Source organism: Lepidochelys kempii, chromosome 5 (assembly GCF_965140265.1).
Source record: "Lepidochelys kempii isolate rLepKem1 chromosome 5, rLepKem1.hap2, whole genome shotgun sequence".
NCBI lineage: Eukaryota > Metazoa > Chordata > Testudines > Cheloniidae > Lepidochelys > Lepidochelys kempii.
The window spans coordinates 120,804,285-120,826,267 of NC_133260.1; the positions used below are offsets into that span (position 1 = coordinate 120,804,285).

Below are 21,983 nucleotides of genomic sequence, written 5' to 3' on the forward strand. Positions count from 1 at the left end.
GCATATAACTTCAGGTTGCAGAAGGCAAGTAATAACAAAAAAACAGAGGTTTGTCCTCTCCCACTATAGAAAGTTATTAAACTAGTTCAACTGTATTTCCTCCGACACGGAGTTTTAATTGCTGCAGTGTTCTGGATCATCACTGCAGAATATTGTACTGTGACTCCCAGTGCACTCACCCCCAGAAACAAAACAAAACATGGACATTCCTAATCTGGGAAAGACCCTGGGTCAAATTCATCTTTAGTCTAACTCCAACTAAGTCAATGGAGTTACAGCAGGGATCAGCCACCTGGATATAATAGTCTGAAAATTAGAAGTTTTGAAAGAGGTGACTTGAACAAAACCCACGCTGGAATCTGTCAGTTTCTGGTGCTTGCAGTACTTCCTTAGCAGTTAATACTGCAGTGTGTGGATTAACTTTATGACAAGGGACAAATGTGGTCTTGAGACCCTCTCCTTGTAAGGCTGAGGAAAAATTTGATCAATTGGAATAGTGGCTGACTACCTCCAGTTTTTGGGTGCCCAAACTGAGACAGCTTAAATGGACCCCTGATTTTTAGAATGGATGAACACCCACCCTCTAAAATTCAAGCCCCTTTATTATATGTCATGGTGGGCACCCAAAATCTGAGGCACTCAAAATCACTGTCAATTTTTTAAAAATCTCGGTCCATACATTTTTAATTCTAATCCATCCACTTAGCTTTCTTACAATAAGGTTGCTCCAACTTTGCACTATTCAGACCTACAGAGGCAGTTCGTCTGGTGCCTGAGGTCTGCATTTCACTATCTATACATGTTGTGACTCAAGTAAACACACTCAACCTAGATATTTCTTTGACCTTGCAGTTTCTCTGATAGATTAAAAGAAGCTGCCAGTTGGCTGAATTTCCCAACAATAAAATGAAACATTTCACAGATGTTGGCCAACCAGGTGGCTTGGGATTGTCTAGTGGGTAAAAATAAAAGGGGTGAGGAGCGGGGGAAGCACTCAAATCCTGTTTCTCAGATGTTTATGAAATTGTCTCATCATCACTCAGTCTCCAGCAGAATCCTCCAGGAGCAAGTCAGGTACTGAGTTCAGAGAACCAGCTAGGTGCTATCTGGGAATGCATACTTCCTTGACAGAGCTGGTGCTAGGCATAAACAGACTAAGCAATTGCTTAGGGCCCTGAGAAGCTCAAGGGGCACCACTATTTGCTTTTTATTATGTGTTGTGAAGGGGAGGGCAAAAATATTTCTGCTTACGGCCCCCAATGGGCTAGCACCACCTCTGTTCCAGAGCCACTCGCCTAGAGCCACTGACTCTGGCACCGACTTTAGTGCTGTTGAGGCCGACTCCATGGCCGGGGCCATCTACAGAGTTGACTTTTCTCTTGCATCTTGCTATCTACCAGACGTTCTCTGTGCTGACAACACCAGAAGTGTCCACAGTGGCCAAGGACCTGCTCTGCCTTTCAGTGCCAGGCTCTCCACTCCTGCCCAGATGTCTTGGCATTGTCTTCTTCAGTGCAAGCACCGGTACTCACTACATCCTCAGCGCTCGCCCATTCAACACTGGCTTCTACGGAGCAGCCCTCAGAGCAGTCTTCAGAACACCTCCAAATCAGATGATCGGTACTGTCAGCAGGCAAGTTTCACCCCAGTGCTTCACCCACACCTACTGCTTCTCCTCATCCATCCCACTTGCCAACTCCTTTTACACCACCTGGTACCAGAGCTCCCTGGCCACTGGATTTCTCCTACTCCTCTTTGGAGTTGAAGGTAGGATCTTACATATCCAGGTCTGATTATGGCAGGGTTCAAAATTTGCTCCCACCCTCCTCATAGAGATCCAGATCTCAACACTGATGCTCTCATAGGAGCAGGTCTAGGGACAGCGCGCCATGGGGTACTTATAACTGGGGCCTGATGTCTTCTTAGTAGCTGTTTTGGAACCGATGGGACATGCCTCCAGCTTCACAAACTCCTCTGGTGCCTCATGCATCTAAGTCTCCTCCAAGGCAACAAGAAATGCTCAGTGTCAACACTATACCCTCCAGCAGCATGATTGAGAGCTACTTTGGGAGTCTCTGTGCATTTGGTGGGGCCCTGACAGCTAGTACATCACCCCCAGTGAAGACAACAGTCTGATAACCTGGTCTTTGCCAGCAATCACATACACAAATCTTTGGCAAATTTGGTGGCATTCAACCTATGCCCCAGTGTGGAGAATGTTCCCATGCAGTTTAGCAGCAGTGGTAACTTGCACTTCAGTTGGATCTAAGTTAGCAGCACCTAGACATGCCTCTCGAAACACAGCACCAAGAACACATCAGTGACCTACCATTTTCACCTGGCAAGTTAGGAAACTGAGTTCCACCTGTAATGTCGGAGACGGAATGAATTGAACATCCACCACCCAGCATCGCAAGTGCAAATACTTGCCATTGAGTGGACTGGCATTCCTTGGAGAACAACCAGCTAGTCAAGTGGGCAGTCCCATTCTGCCCATTTGCTCTCATGCTCCAGGAGCTTATCCCATTGAGAGTCACATGGTGCACTCCAGCAGCTTGTCCCATTAAGAGTCCATAGCCTTCAGTTGGAGGAAGTTCCACACTTTCACCCTGCAGAAGCAGGCCAAAATATAGAGCACAGACACGATCACAGTTTGGGCAGCATCCACACTTATCCTACTCAAATTTCTGACATGTGTTAGAGCCTTAAATAACAGATAATCAAACTATGCATACAAACCACTTCGCCCACTACTGAAATACGACCACCTCTGGGGTAGAATGCAGCAGCTGCTTAACCCCTACATAGCTATGCAAGTTGCAACTCCCATTAGGACAAGTAAAAAATTCCACCGCTCTAGGGAGCTGGAGATAGCTGAGCCCCTATTCTCAACCTCACCGCACCTACAGAATTTGGGGCAGCGTCAGGGACAGCAGCGTCAGGGACAGCTCCCTTACAGCCTTATGTGACCTGACAAGTGTCAGTTTAAGGCTCCAAGTTGCTTTGTGGAGTTGGGAGATTGACTGGCTGCCTGGTGAGTGAGGCTACGTAGGAAAGCTAACCTAGTGGGCACCAGGTGATGGGCAGGCCTTGGGGGCACTTTCAGAGCCCAAGGTCACATACTGCTAGCATAGCGCATAAGTGTTAAGCAGAATTTTATGTGATATCGTAAGGAATGAAGATCAAAAAGAACATAGGCTGCTATGTGCAGAGAGACAGAGGCTTGGACTCCTGGATAGAAACTCCATCCAGGCTGCTTGTTTCAGACTTTGTTGAATTTGAAGGATGGTCAGTTGGCTTCTGTCAGCGCTTTAACATGGCTGTGTAGTCGCGGCCCCAGTGCTGGGGGAGAGCTCTCCCAGCGCTGTAATAAAACCACCTCCGCAAGGGGAATAGGTACCAGAACTGTCTACACTGCCACTGTACAGCGCTGAAACTTGCATCGCACAGGGGTGTGTGTTTTTTTCCACACCTGTGATAAATGAAGGGGGGGGGGTTAGCTCCTTTTTGTGGACACCCAGCCAGACAGTAGCTATAAAATCCCTCTTAGTAGCTGTTCTCTACTTGCTGTACCTGTAAAGGGTTAAAAGTCACTGGGATGCATAGGTAAAAGGAGTGAGTGAGCATCTGGCCAAAAGAGCCAGTGGGAAGGCTAGAACTTTTTAAAATTGAAACAAGACTCCCCCTTTGTCTGTCTGTCTGTTCTCCCAGAAGGAGGGGACAGGGCAGAACTATGCTGTAAGAAGCTTGGAGCCAGGTATGAAAAATTATCAGGATTGTGATAAATAAAGTTGGGGGATAGCTCCCTTTGATGGACACCAGCCAGCCAGTTAGCTGTATGATCCTTCTTGGTAGCTGTTCTTTGCTTGCTTTACCTATAAAGGGTTAAAATGTCTTCCAGGTAAAGAAAAAAAAAGTTGGCACCTGACCAAAAGAGCCAATGGGAAGGCTAGAACTTTTAAAAAGGGGAAAGAAACTTTTTCCCTTTGTCTGTTCTCTCTGGGCTGAGGGACAGAGCAGCAATGCTGTAAGCAGCTTAAGTCAGGTCTGATCATAACTCATCAGATCATGCCTAGAACTACTTATCTGAACACCAAATGTGTTGGGGACACTGGGGCATGGCCACTAGGTAACTGGAGGGGATGGAAGACCACGAGTGTCGATGAAGCCCCCTCACACTAGGTGTCCTTGGCCCCCCCTCCCGCCTGGAGGCACTCTGCAGCAGCTCTGCATACTAGGCCCAAGTATCCTTGGCCTCCCCCGCCTGGAGGCACACACAGCAGTTATGCTGAGAATCTGCAACAATATGCTGCAGAGTCAGACTGCCTGAAACTAAGCAAGGCCACACAGGGCAGATATGGAAGAACAATGCTGAATAAAGCAGCTTTATGTATAGTTTAACAAATGATACAGAGAACCAGGGAACTAGCTGGGAACTGGATTGGCTGGCTATATGGATACTTGGGGCAGCTTGCTATTGGATAAGTATGCTGGGAAAAAGGATGTATAAAAGCCTGTGTAACTTCCTGCTCTGGGTACAGGATTTGAGATTCAAATCTCCCTGTACCTATTTGAAGCTTCAAATAAACTTTTCTGTTTCTCCACCCCATTGTGATTATTGGGTGTAGCACACCGGGTAACGAACCACTCAAGCTGTTGTTCAGCCTCTCGGCACTGGGTGCCGGCAACAGCTTTTGGCGTCCCTGGGTGGGCCAGAGGCTGCAATTTAGCCTTGCCCGGACCCCTCCTGGAGGTCGAGGATTGCGGCGAGAACCGACGCCCAGTGCGCACTGGTGAGTTCACCGGGGCCTCGGAGGAGACGCGATTTGATTGACCGCGGAGGGCACAACGGTGCAACGCACTCATGTAGTGGTGAAGCAGTTGTGGTAGACGACGGTGAAGAACTGGTCCCTTGGATAAGGTAGGAACCTTTTGAAATCCGGACTGTATGCTCTGTTGGAACCTGGGGACGCCGAGAGTTACCCTGTAGGTATGGGACAGGGACAGAGCTCAGGGGTTAGGGCACGGTGTAAGCCCCTAGAGTGCATTCTAGCAAACTGGAAGGTATTTGGTGCGGATCCGATGACTAAGAGCCAATTAAAACGATTCTGTATAGTTGACTGGCCTCAATATCAACTAGAGGACCAGGAGTGGTGGCCACCAGGAGGGTCAATTAATTACAACACGATCCTCCAATTAGTTTTGTTTTGTCAGTGAATGGGTAAATGGAATGAACATATATACGTATGAGCATTTGTTTCTGACTCTATGTACTTGACCAGATATTTTACAGCACCGTAATCTGACTCCGACTGGTTCGCTAGCAGCTAATGTTAGTCCCCAGACCCCCACCCCCACTGTAATGGCAGAACCGGTGTCCCCTTCGGCCCCCACACCTCCACCTTATAAGGGTAGGATGCCTCGGGTTACAGAGATTGCCCCCTCGGTGGGACTCTATCCTTTGCTTACCGAGACTGTTGTGGCTTGCCCAGGGGCAGACAGATGTCAGGCTACCACTATGCAAGTTTACACCCATGTACCCTTTAATCCTGTGGATTTGGCTGCTTTCAAAGCACAGGCAGGAGAGTTTTCCACCAACCCAAGCAGGTTTATATCAGTCTTTGAGGGGTGCCTCAGTAGTCACAAGCCGGATTGAGACGACTGTAATATCCTCCTGAGAACCCTGTTGTCTGAGGTAGAGGAATCAGGTTACAGCTAAGGCAAGGGGAGTGTCAGCGTTCAAGCGAAGAAGAAAAAAAAAAAAAAGGAAAGGAAGCTATCTGTCAAGTTCCTACCCCAAGTAACCGTAAGCGGCTCAGGGCATTTCTGGGTATGGCAGGCTTTTGCCGGATATGGATCCCACAGTTTGGACTGTAGGCTAACCCTCTGTACGACTGTGTAAAAGGAGCAGATCATGACCCCTTCTATTGGACCCCAGAGGCTGACAGGGCATTTAAAATCCTGAAAAGAAAATTGATGGAAGCCCCGGCTCTGGGCCTACCGGATCTCTCTAAGCCATTTCAGTTGTATGTACATGAACGAAGGGGGGTGGCCCTAGGAGTGCTTACATAGCTGTTAGGGGCATGGAGATGTCCCGTGGCTTATTTTTCTAAGCAACTGTATCAGGTTGCAAAGGGTTGGCCGGCATGTTTACCGGCAGTCGCAGCTACTGCCCTAGTGCTTGAGGAAGCCGGGAAGCTAACATTGAGAGGGGTTATGCAAATCTATACTCCCCACATGGTCCGAGCCTTATTGGATGCAAAGGGAGGGCTTTGGCTCACCCAGGCTCGGATTGCTCGGTACCAGGCTAAGCTGTTAGAGAACTCTGAAGTCACCCTACAGCCTTGCCCCTCCCTTAACCCAGCCACTCTCTTGCCAGAAACAGAGGAACAGAAATATGACTGTTTAGAGACCATAGATGTCCAGTACTCCAGCCGTCCGGATTTAAAGGATGTACCCCTCCCAAATGCAGATTCTGAGCGGTACACTGATGGTAGCAGTACTGTAATAGATGGGCAAAGGAGGGCGGGTTATGCTGTTGTGGCCCTCCATGACACTGTGGAAGCTGAAGGTTTGCCTGCTGGGACCTCTGCTCAGCTTGCCGAACTAATAGCCCTGACCCGTGCATTGAACTGTCGAAAGGAAAGCGGGTCAACATTTTTACTGATTCAAAGTATGCTTTTGGTGTGCTGCATGCTCATGCTGGCCTATGGAAGCAAAGGGGAATGCTGACAGCCCAAGGCTCCCCAGTCAAGTACGGGCCCTAAATCCTCCGGCTCTTAGAAGCCGTACAACTTCCCTCGGAAGTGGCGGTGGTACACTGTAAAGCCCATCAAAGGGAGGATCAAGATGTGGCCAGAGGTAATGCCTGGGCAGATAGAGAGGCTAAGCATGCTGCCACCCTGCCATCCCCTCAGGCTGAGAACGCCCATATGCATGCCCTTATCCCATCAGTAGGGGAGCTTCCAACCCCTCAGTACTCTGGGGAGGAGAGACAGCTAACTGACAAACTCGGTCTCCGGGAAAAGGAGGGATGGCTCCATTCCCCAGAAGGGAAGGTCCTCTTACCAAAGGGCCTAATCCAGCCAGTGCTGCAGAAACTACATCAAACCACTCATGCTGGCAGGGAAGCACTTATCCAACTAATGGGAAAATACTTTATCACTTCCGGACTCCGACCCCTGGCTGCCCAGGTACAAGCGGACTGCTTAGTCTGCCAAAAGAATAACCCCCAACCGGGACATCCTGTGCCACCAGCTGCCTTAGGACCCACTCCGGGCCCTGGATAAGTGTGGCAAATAGACTTTACTGAGTTTCCCCGGACCCAAGGGTTCAAATATCTCCTTGTTATAGTGGATTGGTTCAGCGGATGGCCAGAAGCCTTCCCATGCCGTAACTGCACTGCCAGGACAGTGGCCCTCAAGTTTGTTAAGGAGATCATTCCTCGCTTTGGATTCCCCCGTGGATGGAATCTGACAACGGGACACACTTCACGTCAAAAATCATTCAAAGCATCTCACATGCCTTACAGATCCCCTGGAAACTCCATACGCCCTGGAGACCGCAAGCCAGTGGGGTAGTGGAGCGTATCAATCAGACCCTTAAATGGCATCTCTCAAAAGTGTGCCAAGAAGCCTCACTGCGACGGCCTGATGCTTTGCCCCTCGTCCTACTCCGTATCCGCGTTCTCCCAAAGGGTAGATTAGGGCTCAGTCCCTTTGAAATTATGTTTGGAAGGGCATGGCCTATGAATGGCACCCCGGTTCGGTCAGCAGAATGGGAGTTGGGTAATGTTTTTTTGTCACAGTATATGTGTTCCCTGTCTGCTGTTCTCTTGTCTCTTCACAGGTATACCAAGGATTCCCAGCCTCTCCCCTTGGACACTCCCGTCCACTCCTTACAGCCCGGTGACTCTGTGCTTGTTCGCACCTGGAAAGACGAGCCTCTCCAGGAAAAGTGGAAAGGACCCTATACCGTCCTGCTGATCTCCCATACAGCGGCAAAGATCGAGGGACACAAGAACTGGATCCATCACTCTCGTCTGAAGGCAGTACCCGCCCCCTCGTCAGCAGAACAGTGGACCGTCCAACTTGCTGACTCCTCATCTAGTGACGATCTCGGGCTAAAGCTACTGTTTAAAAGACACAAATAGTGGGCACCTTAATGCTAAAATGGGCCCACCCAGGTACTGGAGACCCAGGGTTAGGAAGACTCTGATGATAATTAATTGGGTAACATTGTTATTCTCTGTATTGGTATTTCCAAACTGTGCATATCGGGAGCATAACTCCTTTGTTTCGCTTGCGCACCATGTTGCTAATTTAACAAACCAGACTGATTGCTGGGTATGTGCTCCAACTCCACTGTCCCCCAAAACGGGAATGCCCCTTGACATGCTGCCCTTGACCCTAGCAGAATTAGCCATCACCAAAGAGCAGGAAAGAACGGACTCGCCGTTCTGGAACAAGACCTCTTTACAGTAGGCCACCTATCAGGTCCAGGAGTATTCAGTTGCAGTACTCACTGAGGGAGTGTTATGTTTTACCCGAAACCAATCTGATCACTATGGGCATCCTGTGGGAAAAAGCTCCTGTGTTATTACACAGTGGGCTGATGGGTATTGGATAAAGACCAACAGGGGAGGCCAACAGTGTGGGTGTAATGGTTCCTCCCCTTTTAGGGAAACTCTTACAAATAATCTTACCACAAAAGAGGAGTTTAGAAATGTAACTTGCCGTCCAGTTAATATCTCCAATGTAGCAAGCCAATGGTGGGTTTGTAGTGGTCCCTATGGTGAGTAATTTGAACGGCACAATTAGAAATGCCCCCACTTGTACCCAATCAGGAGGATGGGATGGCCGCCCTAGGGGCATATGAACTGTTTGGAAAAGCAGCCTTAAATATCCCAGGAATCCCCTTAAGAAACAGTCCTTACTGGGCCCTACAGGGTCACTATTTTGTATGTGGCCGAAAGGCTTACAAGGTGCTGCCAGCCAACTGGACAGGTAGCTGTTATATAGCTCATGGAGTTCCTCATCTTTCCATAACTGCCACACTGCCCAAAAGAAAGATTAGAAATGCCTGAGACACCTCTGTTGAGTCACGAGAAAAGACCCTGCAGCGACTGACTACGGCATTGGAGGGCAATACGAAGAATCCCCTCACAACCGAGAAGCTTGTAGGGTACTCTGTACTGGGAATAGCGCCACTGGTTTCCGGGCCAGCCATGGCATGCATTGGCCGCTATACTGTAAGGCTGCAAATGGTACTTGAGAAAGTTGCCTTAGAGTTAGAGGACTCAATTAGTGATTTCGGGTCAGCAGTAAAAACATTAAATAAAGAGGTACAGCAGCTCAGGACGTTTTCCCTCCAAAACAGGCTGGCTTTGGACTATCTCTTGGCATCCCAAGGAGGGGTCTGTGCCCTCATCGGGCCCCGATGTTGTGTATATATAAATGATAGCAGTTATGAGATCTATGAAAAGGTGGTACAGTCTTAGGCCCATGTCCGAGCCGGAGCACAGGTTGCCTATACTGCCCCAGAGAACGATTGGTTGCAAACCTTGTTTTCAGGCTGAGGTTTGTCGTCTTGGCTTGATGGTTTCAAGGGACAGGCCTAACAAAGAAAATAACAGAACGCAATGCCCCTCACGCGATTACAGACATGAAAATTGCGATATTACAACAAAAAAACTTCAATCCAGACTCCAGCGAGAGACTGTTGAATTGGAATTCATTTGCAAATTGGATACAATTAACTTAGGCTTGAATAGAGACTGGGAGTGGCTAAGTCATTATGCAAGGTAACCTATTTCCCCTTGTTTTTCCTACCCCCCCCCGACGTTCTTGTTAAATTTAATTTGTGTCCATTTATTCTTTTACGTAGAGACTGTCCAGTTTGACCAATGTACATGGCAGAGGGGCATTGCTGGCACATGATGGCATATATCACATTGGTGGATGTACAGGTGAACGAGCCTCTGATAGTGTGGCTGATGTTATTAGGCCCTGTGATGGTGTCCCCTGAATAGATATGTGGGCACAGTTGGCAACGGGCTTTGTTGCAAGGATAGGTTCCTGGGTTAGTGGGTCTGTTGTGTGGTATGTGGTTGTTGGTGAGTATTTGCTTCAGGCTGGGGGGCTGTCTGTAGGCAAGGACTGGCCTGTCTCCCAAGATTTGTGAGAGTGTTGGGTCATCCTTCAGGATAGGTTGTAGATCCTTAATAATGCGTTGGAGGGGTTTTAGTTGGGGGCTGAAGGTGACGGCTAGTGGCGTTCTGTTATTTTCTTTGTTAGGTCTGTCCTGTAGTAGGTGACTTCTGGGAACTCTTCTGGCTCTATCAATCTGTTTCTTCACTTCCACAGGTGGGTATTGTAGTTGTAAGAATGCTTGATAGAGATCTTGTAGGTGTTTGCCTCTGTCTGAGGGGTTGGAGCAAATGCGGTTGTATTGCAGAGCTTGGCTGTAGACGATGGATCGTGTGGTGTGGTCAGGGTGAAAGCTGGAGGCATGTAGGTAGGAATAGCGGTCAGTAGGTTTCCGGTATAGGGTGGTGTTTATGTGACCATTGTTTATTAGCACTGTAGTGTCCAGAAAGTGGATCTCTGTGTGGAGTGGACCAGGCTGAGGTTGATGGTGGGATAGAAATTGTTGAAATCATGGTGGAATTCCTCAAGGGCTTCTTTTCCATGGGTCCAGATGATGAAGATGTCATCAATATAGCGCAAGTAGAGTAGGGGCGTTAGGGGACGAGAGCTGAGGAAGCGTTGTTCTAAATCAGCCATAAAAATGTTGGCATACTGAGGGGCCATGCGGGTACCCATAGCAGTGCCGCTGATCTGAAGGTATACATTGTCCCCAAATGTAAAATAGTTATGGGTAAGGACAAAGTCACAAAGTTCAGCCACCAGGTTAGCCGTGACATTATCGGGGATAGTGTTCTTGACAGCTTGTAGTCCATCTTTGTGTGGAATGTTGGTGTAGAGGGCTTCTACATCCATGGTGGCCAGGATGGTGTTATCAGGAAGATCACCGATGGATTGAAGTTTCCTCAGGAAGTCAGTGGTGTCTCGAAGGTAGCTGGGAGTGCTGGTAGCGTAGGGCCTGAGGAGGGAGTCTACATAGCCAGACAATCCTGCTGTCAGGGTGCCAATGCCTGAGATGATGGGGCGCCCAAGATTTCCAGGTTTATGGATCTTAGGTAGTAGATAGAATATCCCAGGTCCTAATAACATCAGCCACACTATCAGAGGCTCGTTCACTTGGACATCCACCAATGTGATATATGCCATCATGTGCCAGCAATGCCTCTCTGCCATGTACATTGGTCAAACTGGACAGTCTCTATGTAAAAGAATAAATGGACACAAATCAGATGTCAAGAATTATAACATTCATAAACCAGTCGGAGAACACTTCAATCTCTCTGGTCACGCAATTACAGACATGAAGGTCGCTATCTTAAAACAAAAAAACTTCAAATCCAGACTCCAGCGAGAAACTGCTGAATTGGAATTCATTTGCAAATTGGATACTATTAATTTAGGCTTAAATAGAGACTGGGAGTGGCTAAGTCATTATGCAAGGTAGCCTATTTCCCCTTGTTTTTTCCTACCCCCTCCCCCCGCCCCAGACGTTCTGGTTAAACTTGGATTTGTGCTGGAAATGGCCCACCTTGATTATCATGCACATTGTAGGGAGAGTGGTCACTTTGGATGAATTATTACCAGCAGGAGAGTGAGTTTGTGTGTGTATGGGGGTGGGGGGTGAGAAGGCCCATCTTGATTATCATGCACATTGTAGGGAGAGTGGTCACTTTGGATAAGTTATTACCAGCAGGAGAGTGAGTTTGTGTGTGTGTGTGTGTGTGTTTGGGGGCGGGGGGGGGGGGAAAACCTGGATTTGTGCTGGAAATGGCCCACCTTGCTTTTCATACACATTGTAAGGAGAGTGATCACTTTAGATAAGCTATTACCAGCAGGAGAGTGGGGTGGGAGGAGGTATTGTTTCATGGTCTCTGTGTATATAATGTCTTCTGCAGTTTCCACAGTATGCATCCAATGAAGTGAGCTGTAGCTCACGAAAGCTTATGCTCAAATAAATTGGTTAGTCTCTAAGGTGCCACAAGTACTCCTTTTCTTCTTGCGAATACAGACTAACACGGCTGTTACTCTGAAATGGATCAGGCACTAAATAATTTGACCATGACAATAGATGGCATCTTAGTAATTATGATTGGCTAACATATTAAGTAACAGATACTAGTGCACAGATTAAAGATTGACATGTTGTTTCAAGATACTGTTTACTTGGAGGAGTATTTAATTAAATGCACATATAGAAGTTTGAAGGTACTGAGCAATTTTTTCTTCAGGTGATTTATTTAGTATATATGCAGCTGGCCTGATTAATACATACAGAGAATGAGTCTACCACTCTTAGACAAGGAACCACTAACCATTAAAAATGACAAACATCAGATCTTACAGCTACTACAGATATTGTCTTTTGTCTGCAAGCATGGATGTACCCCAAAAAATTATGCCAAGTTCATCAGGAAAGATAAAACCCTTCAGACTCCTCAGTACTGAAACACACCTCTCACAGAATTCCACCCAGCACGTGTGAAGAGTCTGGTTTACAGTTTAACATCTTTATGCTCAATATATTTCATCATGTAGAGGACAGATCATACAATATAAGACATCCTAATGCAATGTCTCTCACTAGCTCAAGCCCTTTCCTGAGAGACCTTGGAGGATCATCTGTGCTCTGTCAGTGAGGCAGGGTCCTTTATGCACCTTGCCTACCCTACCCCTGCAGCAGCCGCCCCCATCTTAACCTGGTACAAAACAGTTCTCTTCCCCAGTTTACCTGAGACTCCCTTCATAGACTCCTGCTTCTTTTGTTCTGCCTTTCAGTAATTTTCCACAGCTCTCAAACCCACCCATCCCCTTCAGACAAGAGGAAGTGTCCTCTCCCAGCTAGAGCAAACCTATTGTGCCAGACTGTTTTACTTTGAATAGATGATCTTGAGTGCTGATCACTCACCACTGTAACCCTGCTAACTCATGGGGGATCCACATACATACAGGCTTTCCAAAACACAGTAATGTTATACCATTTCATAAAATCATCCCCAATTCAGAAGCAGTAGAGACAGAACCCTTGATTTATCTCAGCAACATATTTTGCTTTTACCCTTTTCTGGAGGAATAGAACTGAACTAATTCTTCTGAACTTTGATTTTTCTATGTGATAGTTTCACTTATTGCAGCTTTCTGAAACTAAGTACTCTAGGTCACATCTAACTGTAGTTTTTGCTTGCATTGTTTTGTACTGTATTGTAAATATGATTCTCACAAATCTATTTAAATGTATTTCTCTTCAGAGACAAAAAGTTAAATACTTTATTAAGATACTAAGTTGAATGCCATGACTACAGATAAAGTCTTTTAATAGAATGCTAATCATGTACCCACTTTCTCTATCACTGCTTGTTTTTAGCTGATCATTCAAAGTCTTGAAAAAACCACTTTCAGACAACCTTGCAAACCAATTCCATAATTCGTTTTCAGAAGTATCAGAACAGGTCATGCGGGTGGGGGAGTACCACTATATGTGAAAGAAAGAGAAGAATTAAATGAAATAAAAATCTTAAATGAATGAAACTGTACCATAGAATCTCTATGGATAAAGAGAAAAGGAGTACTTGTGGCACCTTAGAGACTAACAAATGTATTTGAGCATAAGCTTTCGTGAGCTACAGCTCACTTCATTGGATGCATTCAGTGGAAAATACAGTGGGGAGATTTATATACATAGAGTACATGAAACAATGGGTGTTACTATACATACTGTAACGAGTGATCACTTAAGATGAGCTATTACCAGCAGGGGAGTAGTGATTATCACTACAAAAGTTCCCCCTTCCCCCACCCCCGGCTGGTAACAGCTCATTTTAAGTGATCACTCTCTTTACAGTGTGTATGGTAACACCCATTGTTTCATGTACTCTATGTATATAAATCTCCCCACTGTATTTTCCACTGAATGCATCCAATGAAGTGAGCTGTAGCTCACAAAAGCTTATGCTCAAATACATTTGTTAGTCTCTAAGGTGCCACAAGTACTCCTTTTCTTTTTGTGAATACAGACTAACACGGCTGCTACTCTGAAAACTTTCAAGAGAGACTGTGGATCCCCATCCCTGGAGGTTTTAAAGAACAGGTTGGACAAACCCTTGTGAGGGGCAATCTAGGTTTACTTAGTTCTGCCTCAGCAGAGGGTGCTGGACCTGATCTCCAGGCCCCTTCCAGCCCTCCATTTTTGATTCTGTGATCCCAAGGCCCCTTCCAGCCCTCCATTTTTGATTCTGTGATCTCAAGGCCCCTTCCAGCCCTCCATTTTTGATTCTGTGATCCCAAGGTCCCTTCCAGCTCTACATTTTTGATTCTATGATCCTGCTATTCCCCTGGGACACTACTGACACAGTGAGGGAGCGACAGCTCAGTGGTTTGAGCATTGGCCTGCTAAACCCAGGGTTGTGAGTTCAATCCTTGAGGGGGGGGCCATTTGGGGACGGGTGCTGCTTTGAGCAATGGGTCGGACTAGATGACGTCCTGAGGTCCCTTCCACCCCTGGTAGTCTAGGAGTGCCTGGGAACTGGAGGCAGGAGGAGAATAATGGCGGAGGGATCCAAGCGATGGAGGCATTCTCCCCTCAGTGCACGCTTCCCGCCACTCCTCCCAGGAACAGGGACTCCCACGCCGCATGCCCAGCTGCCCCCCGCGAGCGGGGACTCACACCCCGCAGGCGCGCGCCTGCGCACATGCCCCTTCCTTGGCTCTATCCTACTGCCCCCACCCGGAAGGAACCCGCGCTCCCCTCGATTACCCCTCCCCGCAAGAAACAGGGAGCAAAGGCTCGCGCCCTTATACATGCGCACTCGCAGCAGCAGGCGGGCGGGCGGAAGAAGCCCCCAATCTCCATCTCCACCTATCAGATTGCGGGGGGGTCCTCTCTTGCCCGGGTCTGTCCACGGCAGACGCCGGAATCAATACGTTCTCCGCTTAAAACAGCCTTCTCCCGCGGCGCCGTGGGGTTCTATGGCGCGCTCTCCTTGGCGCCCCGCTCGTCGCCACCCGGGAGCGCTGCGTCGCGTGCAGGTTAGGTGAGCTCAGGCGAGCCCAGGGCAATCAGGCAGCCGCGGGGCTCCCGTCAGTCCTTGCGCGCCAAAATTCAAGCTAAGCGGAAGGGCGCCGGGAGCGGCCGGGCGGTGGGATTCTAGACCCCGCGGCTAACGGTCTGCCCCCGCGCTCGACCCGCCTCTCGGCAGGTGAGAGGCGGCCGGGCAGGGACGCAACCAGGGAGGGGGCCCAGCCTCTCCGCCCTTGGCCAGGGGGCGGGTCCCGTCCCGGTTTCTCGCCGGGGGCGCGGAGAGGGCTCAGCGGATGAGGGGAGGATCCTTGAGGAATAGGTATCCCTCCCAGCTATGTTTGCAGGGGCCTTGGGGGCGGGGGGTCCTGATCCCTGCAGGACACCCCCCCCGTCCCCCCAGCGAGGGGCTTCTTTGGGCTGTGGGTGTCCCCAGAAGGGCCTAGGTCAGTGGGGGTCTGGGCTGATACCAGTGAGGGAGCGAAGGGCCCCGCATGCCTGCCCTGCGGGCACAAGCCCTCTCATCACACATGCTCACCCCGGGGGGGGGCAAAATTGGTCACTGTAAACCTAGTCACTGAGGGACAGCAGTCCCAGGCCTGTGCCTGCCCCCAGTCCCTGCCTTTGCAAGCCCCTGATCTTACTGTTTGTCTTTTCCTTTTTCTGGGTGACCCGAACCACAGAGGACAACGGACTGTCCAGGAGCTGTCAGATTTACAAAGTCGCACAGTAAAACTGGCTATAAACAAAGTGCTACCAGGTGTACAGAATAAGGAGACATTTCTCTCTGATCTCAGTTTGGGATAATCTGAAAATCACATTTGTAAAGATAGCAGACAGTACTGGGATTTTTTTTTTATAGTTTACCAATTTGAAATAAAGAAGCGACTGGGTTTTTTATCTACATATATTTTTCCTATGAAGTTCTCAACTATTTTAACACAATTTTAAGCCTAACATAAAGTCACGTTCTGCTCTGGATACAAATAACAGTCCACAAGGTACTTCAGCACTGCCCTTTTAAATTTCTTCCTCTCTCCTTTCTTCAAAAAGACTTTAGTCTTTCTTTTTGCCCCCTATTAGTCTTGTATTTTTTTTTTCTTGATGAGAAACCTATTTTGTTCTACAGTAGAACTTCTATTTGAATATCATGAGGCATATTGAATAAAGTCATGTAATCAAGGGACTCTTCAATGTGAGTAATATTTGCTGGGGGACTCAATTATCCCTCCTTTGGATAACTGAGATTCAGATAACTGAGGTTGTACTGTTGTGGCAAAAAAAAATCTTATCACATTCTTGCATGTGGGACCAAATACCACTGTGTGTGCTAGAGTGGTATTATATTCTTTTCCATTTGTTTCATACTTTGGTTTATATTAGGAGTGCCCTCTGATTTTAGTAAGTCTGCTTTTGTTATTTTAAAACACACAGGACTATAAATCTGAGATCTTTCTTCATATCCCTTGGAGAGGGGCTTGGACAGGTCCTCCAGAGAGACAGAAAAGATGCATATCAAGTCAATCATTCTTGAAGGATTCAAGTCCTATGCCCAGAGGACAGAGGTCAACGGCTTCGACCCACTGTTTAATGCTATCACCGGCTTAAATGGCAGTGGCAAGTCCAACATCCTAGACTCTATTTGTTTCCTGTTGGGCATCTCCAACCTATCTCAGGTAAAAAGGAAGGAGAAAAACTGCAGTTAGGAAGAGTCAATGAGCAACTTCTCATTGTGCTGAATAGCATCCTTGTGCAACAAACCTGAGGTTAATCTTCACAAAATGTTGTGGAGACTGATGTTACTTTTTAACCAAAATGAGACAGACTGACATTTTCTATGCTACTTTTTGGCTAGGCTCAAATTGGCAAATAAAAATGATTTTATTGATAATTAAATATGAATTTGTAATTACCACTGACTCTTATTCTCAAAATTGACTTACAATCATATCTACTGTGTCGATACTCTTTTACATAGGACTATTACAAATACTAGGGAATTCTTTTCAAACACTTTGTAGAAGCCTATAAATATATTAGCTTTGTATAGCAGTAATAATCATACATTGATATAAACTATGCAGCCCAGAACCACTGGGGAAAAAATGCCAAGTTAGGAAGTCGTAGATTGGAACTGCAGACTTTTGGTAGGTAAAAGTACAATCACTGAATATAACACAAACTTATTTCTCTGTAATAAAGTTGGGCATATCTGGAGCTGGTCTGAGAACACTGTTAGCTGACTCATCAGAAAAACAGCAAGCAGGTTTTGTTGAAATGATTTGTATTTAAAAGACACTGGCGTCTACTGCTACTTATATGAAAAGTGTGCATTTTGAAGCAAATGTGGATCCCAGTCTTTAAACAATGCTGCTCTGGGATTCTAGGGAAATCCAGGAAAATTGCAAGTAAATCCTATTATGCTATCTTTACAATCACACACATACTGTATCATGAAATCAAACACGTTACATAAAGGCACTTATGTATTAACTGATCTTGTCATTGTGCTTCTAAATCTAAACATTTAATTTTTCTCATGTATCTGGTTTAAAAAAAAATGCTTAGCTGACTTACTGTATGTTAGTTTACCATGCAACCATCTTGCACATTTTCTCCATGCTCTGTTTTATACCTGTGATCTGCTAGAGTATCTAAATGTATAGTATTCCTATTTTTCAAATATTTCATACATTTTTCCTCAAATTCTAGCAATTAATAGTGTACGGTGTGAAGCAATGCAATGGCTTTCTGTTAATAAATGTATTCCTCTTCCACATTTTCAGGTGCGAGCATCCAATTTGCAAGATTTGGTTTACAAAAATGGTCAGGCTGGAATTATTAAAGCGACTGTATCAATCACGTTTGATAATTCTGACAAGAAACAGAGTCCGTTGGGATTTGAGGCTCATGATGAGATCACAGTCACCAGGCAGGTGAGTGTTTAACATCACAAAGACTTATGTATTTCCACCATTCTCAGTGGAAAATAACTATACTAAGATAAAAGGCAGATTGTTATTTTTCAACTAGATGGTATAGAATTCAATGTTGTAGGGTTTTTTTAAATGCTCTCCACCCTTACGCCTCAGCTTATTTTGCATAATCAAGATTTCTTCAGGTAAGGTTCTAAAGAACACTTGGTTTCTTTTACTTGATTGTGCACTAATTTTTTTTAAATATGCTCTCTTGAAAACTTCATGAACTTGTGCTAGGAAAGCAATGTTTTCAGAGAGAACTCAATAACAAACTATATAAGAGTTGAGCTAAGCAAGTAAATAAGGATATAACAAGTTGCCTTTTCACAGTTCATACTCCAAATTTTGTAGTATTCCATATACCATAAACATTGACTCTACTCCCTTAAATGGAAACGCACCTAATCATGAGACAACATTCCTGGAGCAAGCTATATTGTCCCATACAGAAAATAGTGTGCTTCCCTTTTCTGCCTTTCTCCTTTCCTTTTGTCCACTTGTGATACTGAATTCATTTATTCACAGTACAGATGTGGTACAGACAGGAGCACTGGAAGCTTTCCTATGCTGTCTCAGAGTGTGCTTTGACTTGACACGAAGGGACCACCTCTAGAAGTAATTGGTTCCCATGACCCATATTAACCATAACTAAAGCTGCAAGTTTGTCACGGAAGTCTCAGGAAGTTTGTCTCAGGAAGCTCAGGCAGCCCCAGGCCAGTCATACTGGCCACTGCTTGGGCAGTCTTGGGCCATCGCCTCCCTCCCACCCCCCCCAGCAGCAGCAGCAGGAGGAGTTTGTGGGGGGGGCTCAGGGCTGGGGGTTGTGGCGTGGAAGGGGATGAGGGCTCTGGGCAGCGCTTACCTTGGGGGGCTCCCTGGAAGTGATAACATGTCCCTCAGCTCCTAGCTCCAAGCACAGCCCCCACTCACAGGCACCACCCTCACAGCTCCCATTGGCTGTGGTTGCCATTGGCTGGCAGTGCTAGGAGCTTAGGGAGGGAATGTCATCGCTTCCCAGAAGCCGGGTAGAGAGCCTGCCAGCCCTGCCAACCACCCCACCACCTCCCATCTGTCCATGACCTGTCCATGACTTTTACTAAAAATACCAGTGACTAAAACATAGCCTTAACCATAACCTTTCTGATGAAACTGACAACAAGTTTGCTAGTTGTGGTGGCGGTATTTTTTTTTTTCTGGTCTGACACTGAACTGAGAGACTTGTTTCTGACTACCAAGGAATTGCCAAAGATACTTGCCATGGGGGTTTAGCTCACATTTTTGCAGTTGGGGTAGAGGATTTTAAAAACGGTACTTCAAACTGATGAGAGGGTTTGTTTGATCTGTGTATTTTGTAATTTTGTTAATTCCCTCTGGACACATTGAAACTGTTTTCCATTTGTTGTTTGCTCAGATTCCTCCATCTAAGAATTCCATTAGTTTGTATTCTCAAACCATAAAGCCATTTTTAGTTAATTTTGAGTATCCCATTTTTCTTTTTCTCAAGGTCGTCATTGGTGGTAGAAATAAGTATCTAATCAATGGTGTGAATGCAAACAACACAAGAGTGCAGGATCTCTTCTGTTCTGTTGGGCTCAATGTCAATAACCCTCACTTTCTCATTATGCAGGTATTATATATATATTCCTAAAAACTTACTTCCTTTGTTGCTGGATTTGGGAATTTTGCTTTACATTAGCTCTATACATTGTTTCTATTACCACAGAGGCTTCCACATATTGACTGACATCAAATCTCTCAAAGCCAATCTGTGACTAAGAATTTAATCAAAATCAGTCAGTCAGTAAGAGATTCCAAACAGGGAGTGAAAGCAATGTGCCTGATCAGTGTAACTATGTATAGCGGGACACAGCATAAGCAAAGTTATAAAGTATAGCACATAATACTTACCAGCTGACTGTAATGAGACACAAGCTGTTTCAGATTTGAATCTGAACTTTCAAGAATGAGATAACTGAAGCAAAACCAGGTTTGTTCTTTTAGACAGAATAAATTTATCTTTAAAAAATTATTATACTACCTGATAAAGTTTTGATTGAGAATTTAATATATAAAAATCTTACACTTTATATGACAGTTTAGTGCACTTTGAGTTTAAGGGCCATAATCATTTTTGCCTCTATTTCCAGGGACGAATTACCAAGGTTCTAAACATGAAACCTCCAGAGGTGAGAACACAGCTGACGTTTCCTTTCTTTCTCTTTTTTCTTGATATCCTTTATATGTGTAAAATTTTGAGTTGACTGTTTGCTCAGGACTGTTGGAACTGTATTTTGAAGAAAGGTGGGGAGGGAAAATTTTTTGTTTAACACTGGTGATTTTGAAGCAATTTCATAAGCTTAGTGGGTAGGTTTTTTTTTTGTTTTTGTTTTTCCAGATTTTAGCTATGATTGAAGAAGCAGCTGGTACAAGGATGTATGAGTGCAAGAAAATAGCTGCCCAGAAAACTATAGAGAAAAAAGAGGCAAAACTGAAAGAAATTCAAACGGTACTACGTGTTTGCAATTGTGTGGCTTTTTAATGCTTTACATAAATTGAATAACCATCAATGATAGCAGTTGTAAGGTGACTTGAATGACTCAATTGACTGTTGTGTAGCCTTAGAAAGAACAAAAGCTTCTCTGCCACAATAGAAGAGGCAGTACTTGACCCATTTGCGCCACCATGGTCCCTTCTCTTTCCCCTGCCCCCATTTGTTGTATATTTATGGTTTGTGGAAAGTTTGCTTTTTCTGCCTAAGGCAATGTGCATGTGGTCAGAGTAGTAGGATTTGTGAGAGTTTTCAGATTTAAGAATCTGAAAATATATTCTATTTTTTATGTTTCAGATTTTAGAGGAAGAAATCACTCCAACCTTACAGAAACTGAAAGAGGTACCGATCATTAGACCAGAAATACATTTTTGGCTTTTAAACAGACTTAGTGTTCTGCTGGGTGAAATTACACTGGGGGCCAATTTTTAAAATATTGGAAAATAGCATGACTAACTTGGATAATCTCTTCAATGATTCATTTTTTGAAACAAAATGCTCTCCTAGACTCTAAAACATCTACACACATTTCTAGTCTGAATATCTTTTTAATGTGGAAAACATGGTTTATAGAGATGATATTTTATTTTCAAATGTCTAATTATAATGGTAACATTGGCCATTCAGGACCTGCAAGAAATTATGGAGAAAAAAAACTCGAAGACAATTGCAAGATGAAGTTTTAACTTGGTTCATAAAAGGATATCCAAGTGTTGATGCTAATACAACAGCCTGTACTGTGCAAACATTTGCTAACATTTTGCTAAGCAGGCATGTGTATGTATAATGCATTTGATGCTTCAGAGGAAGGCAAAAGTGTAACGCATATAGCCAGTTGGGTACTACTGTATGTAGGAAAGGAGAATCCTTCCTTGCTTTCTCATCCCTCTAGGGGAATTGACATATATCCTTTGAAGCATGAGATTTAATTACTCGCCTTGGCTTGTATAGCTACAAATATTGATCATAAAGTTATACAGAACTTTTTAGAAATACCATGGGCGTATTACAAAAAACTTTTAATGATGGCTTATTTTTATTGGTGGCCCTTTCTTTCAGGAACGATCATCCTATTTAGAGTACCAAAAGGTAATGCGAGAGATAGAACACTTAAGCCGTCTCTATGTTGCATATCAGTTTGTCTTGGCTGAAGAGACGAAGGTACGTTCTGCTGATGAGTTAAAGGAAATGCAGGCTAACATAGCGAAACTTCAGGAAACAATGGCTGAGAATGAGAAAAAGGTGAAGGAACTTAACAAAGAAATAGCAGAGATGGAAAAGAAGAGAGATCAGGTAAGTGA

The 21,983-nt window shown here is 45.4% G+C and overlaps 1 protein-coding gene across 7 annotated transcripts in view; it reads left to right on the forward strand.

Annotated features, from left to right (window-relative positions):
• The first annotated feature begins 14,954 nt into the window (after window positions 1-14,954).
• The window catches only part of SMC2 (structural maintenance of chromosomes 2), a 32,257-nt gene continuing 25,228 nt past the window's right edge, over window positions 14,955-21,983 (forward strand). For 2 of the 7 annotated variants that reach the window (XM_073345608.1, XM_073345613.1), the window contains exons 1-8: window positions 15,217-15,337; window positions 16,591-16,832; window positions 17,943-18,092; window positions 19,639-19,761; window positions 20,282-20,320; window positions 20,530-20,640; window positions 20,980-21,024; window positions 21,742-21,975. In XM_073345608.1, the coding sequence (XP_073201709.1) occupies window positions 16,665-16,832; window positions 17,943-18,092; window positions 19,639-19,761; window positions 20,282-20,320; window positions 20,530-20,640; window positions 20,980-21,024; window positions 21,742-21,975 (870 nt within the window). In that variant the 5' untranslated portion in view covers window positions 15,217-15,337; window positions 16,591-16,664. Of the gene's footprint in view, window positions 15,173-15,216; window positions 15,338-15,839; window positions 16,158-16,590; window positions 16,833-17,942; window positions 18,093-19,638; window positions 19,762-20,281; window positions 20,321-20,529; window positions 20,641-20,979; window positions 21,025-21,741; window positions 21,976-21,983 lie in introns of those variants that run through there. The other 5 variants (XM_073345610.1, XM_073345609.1, XM_073345611.1 and 2 more) reach the window with 5 other exon arrangements.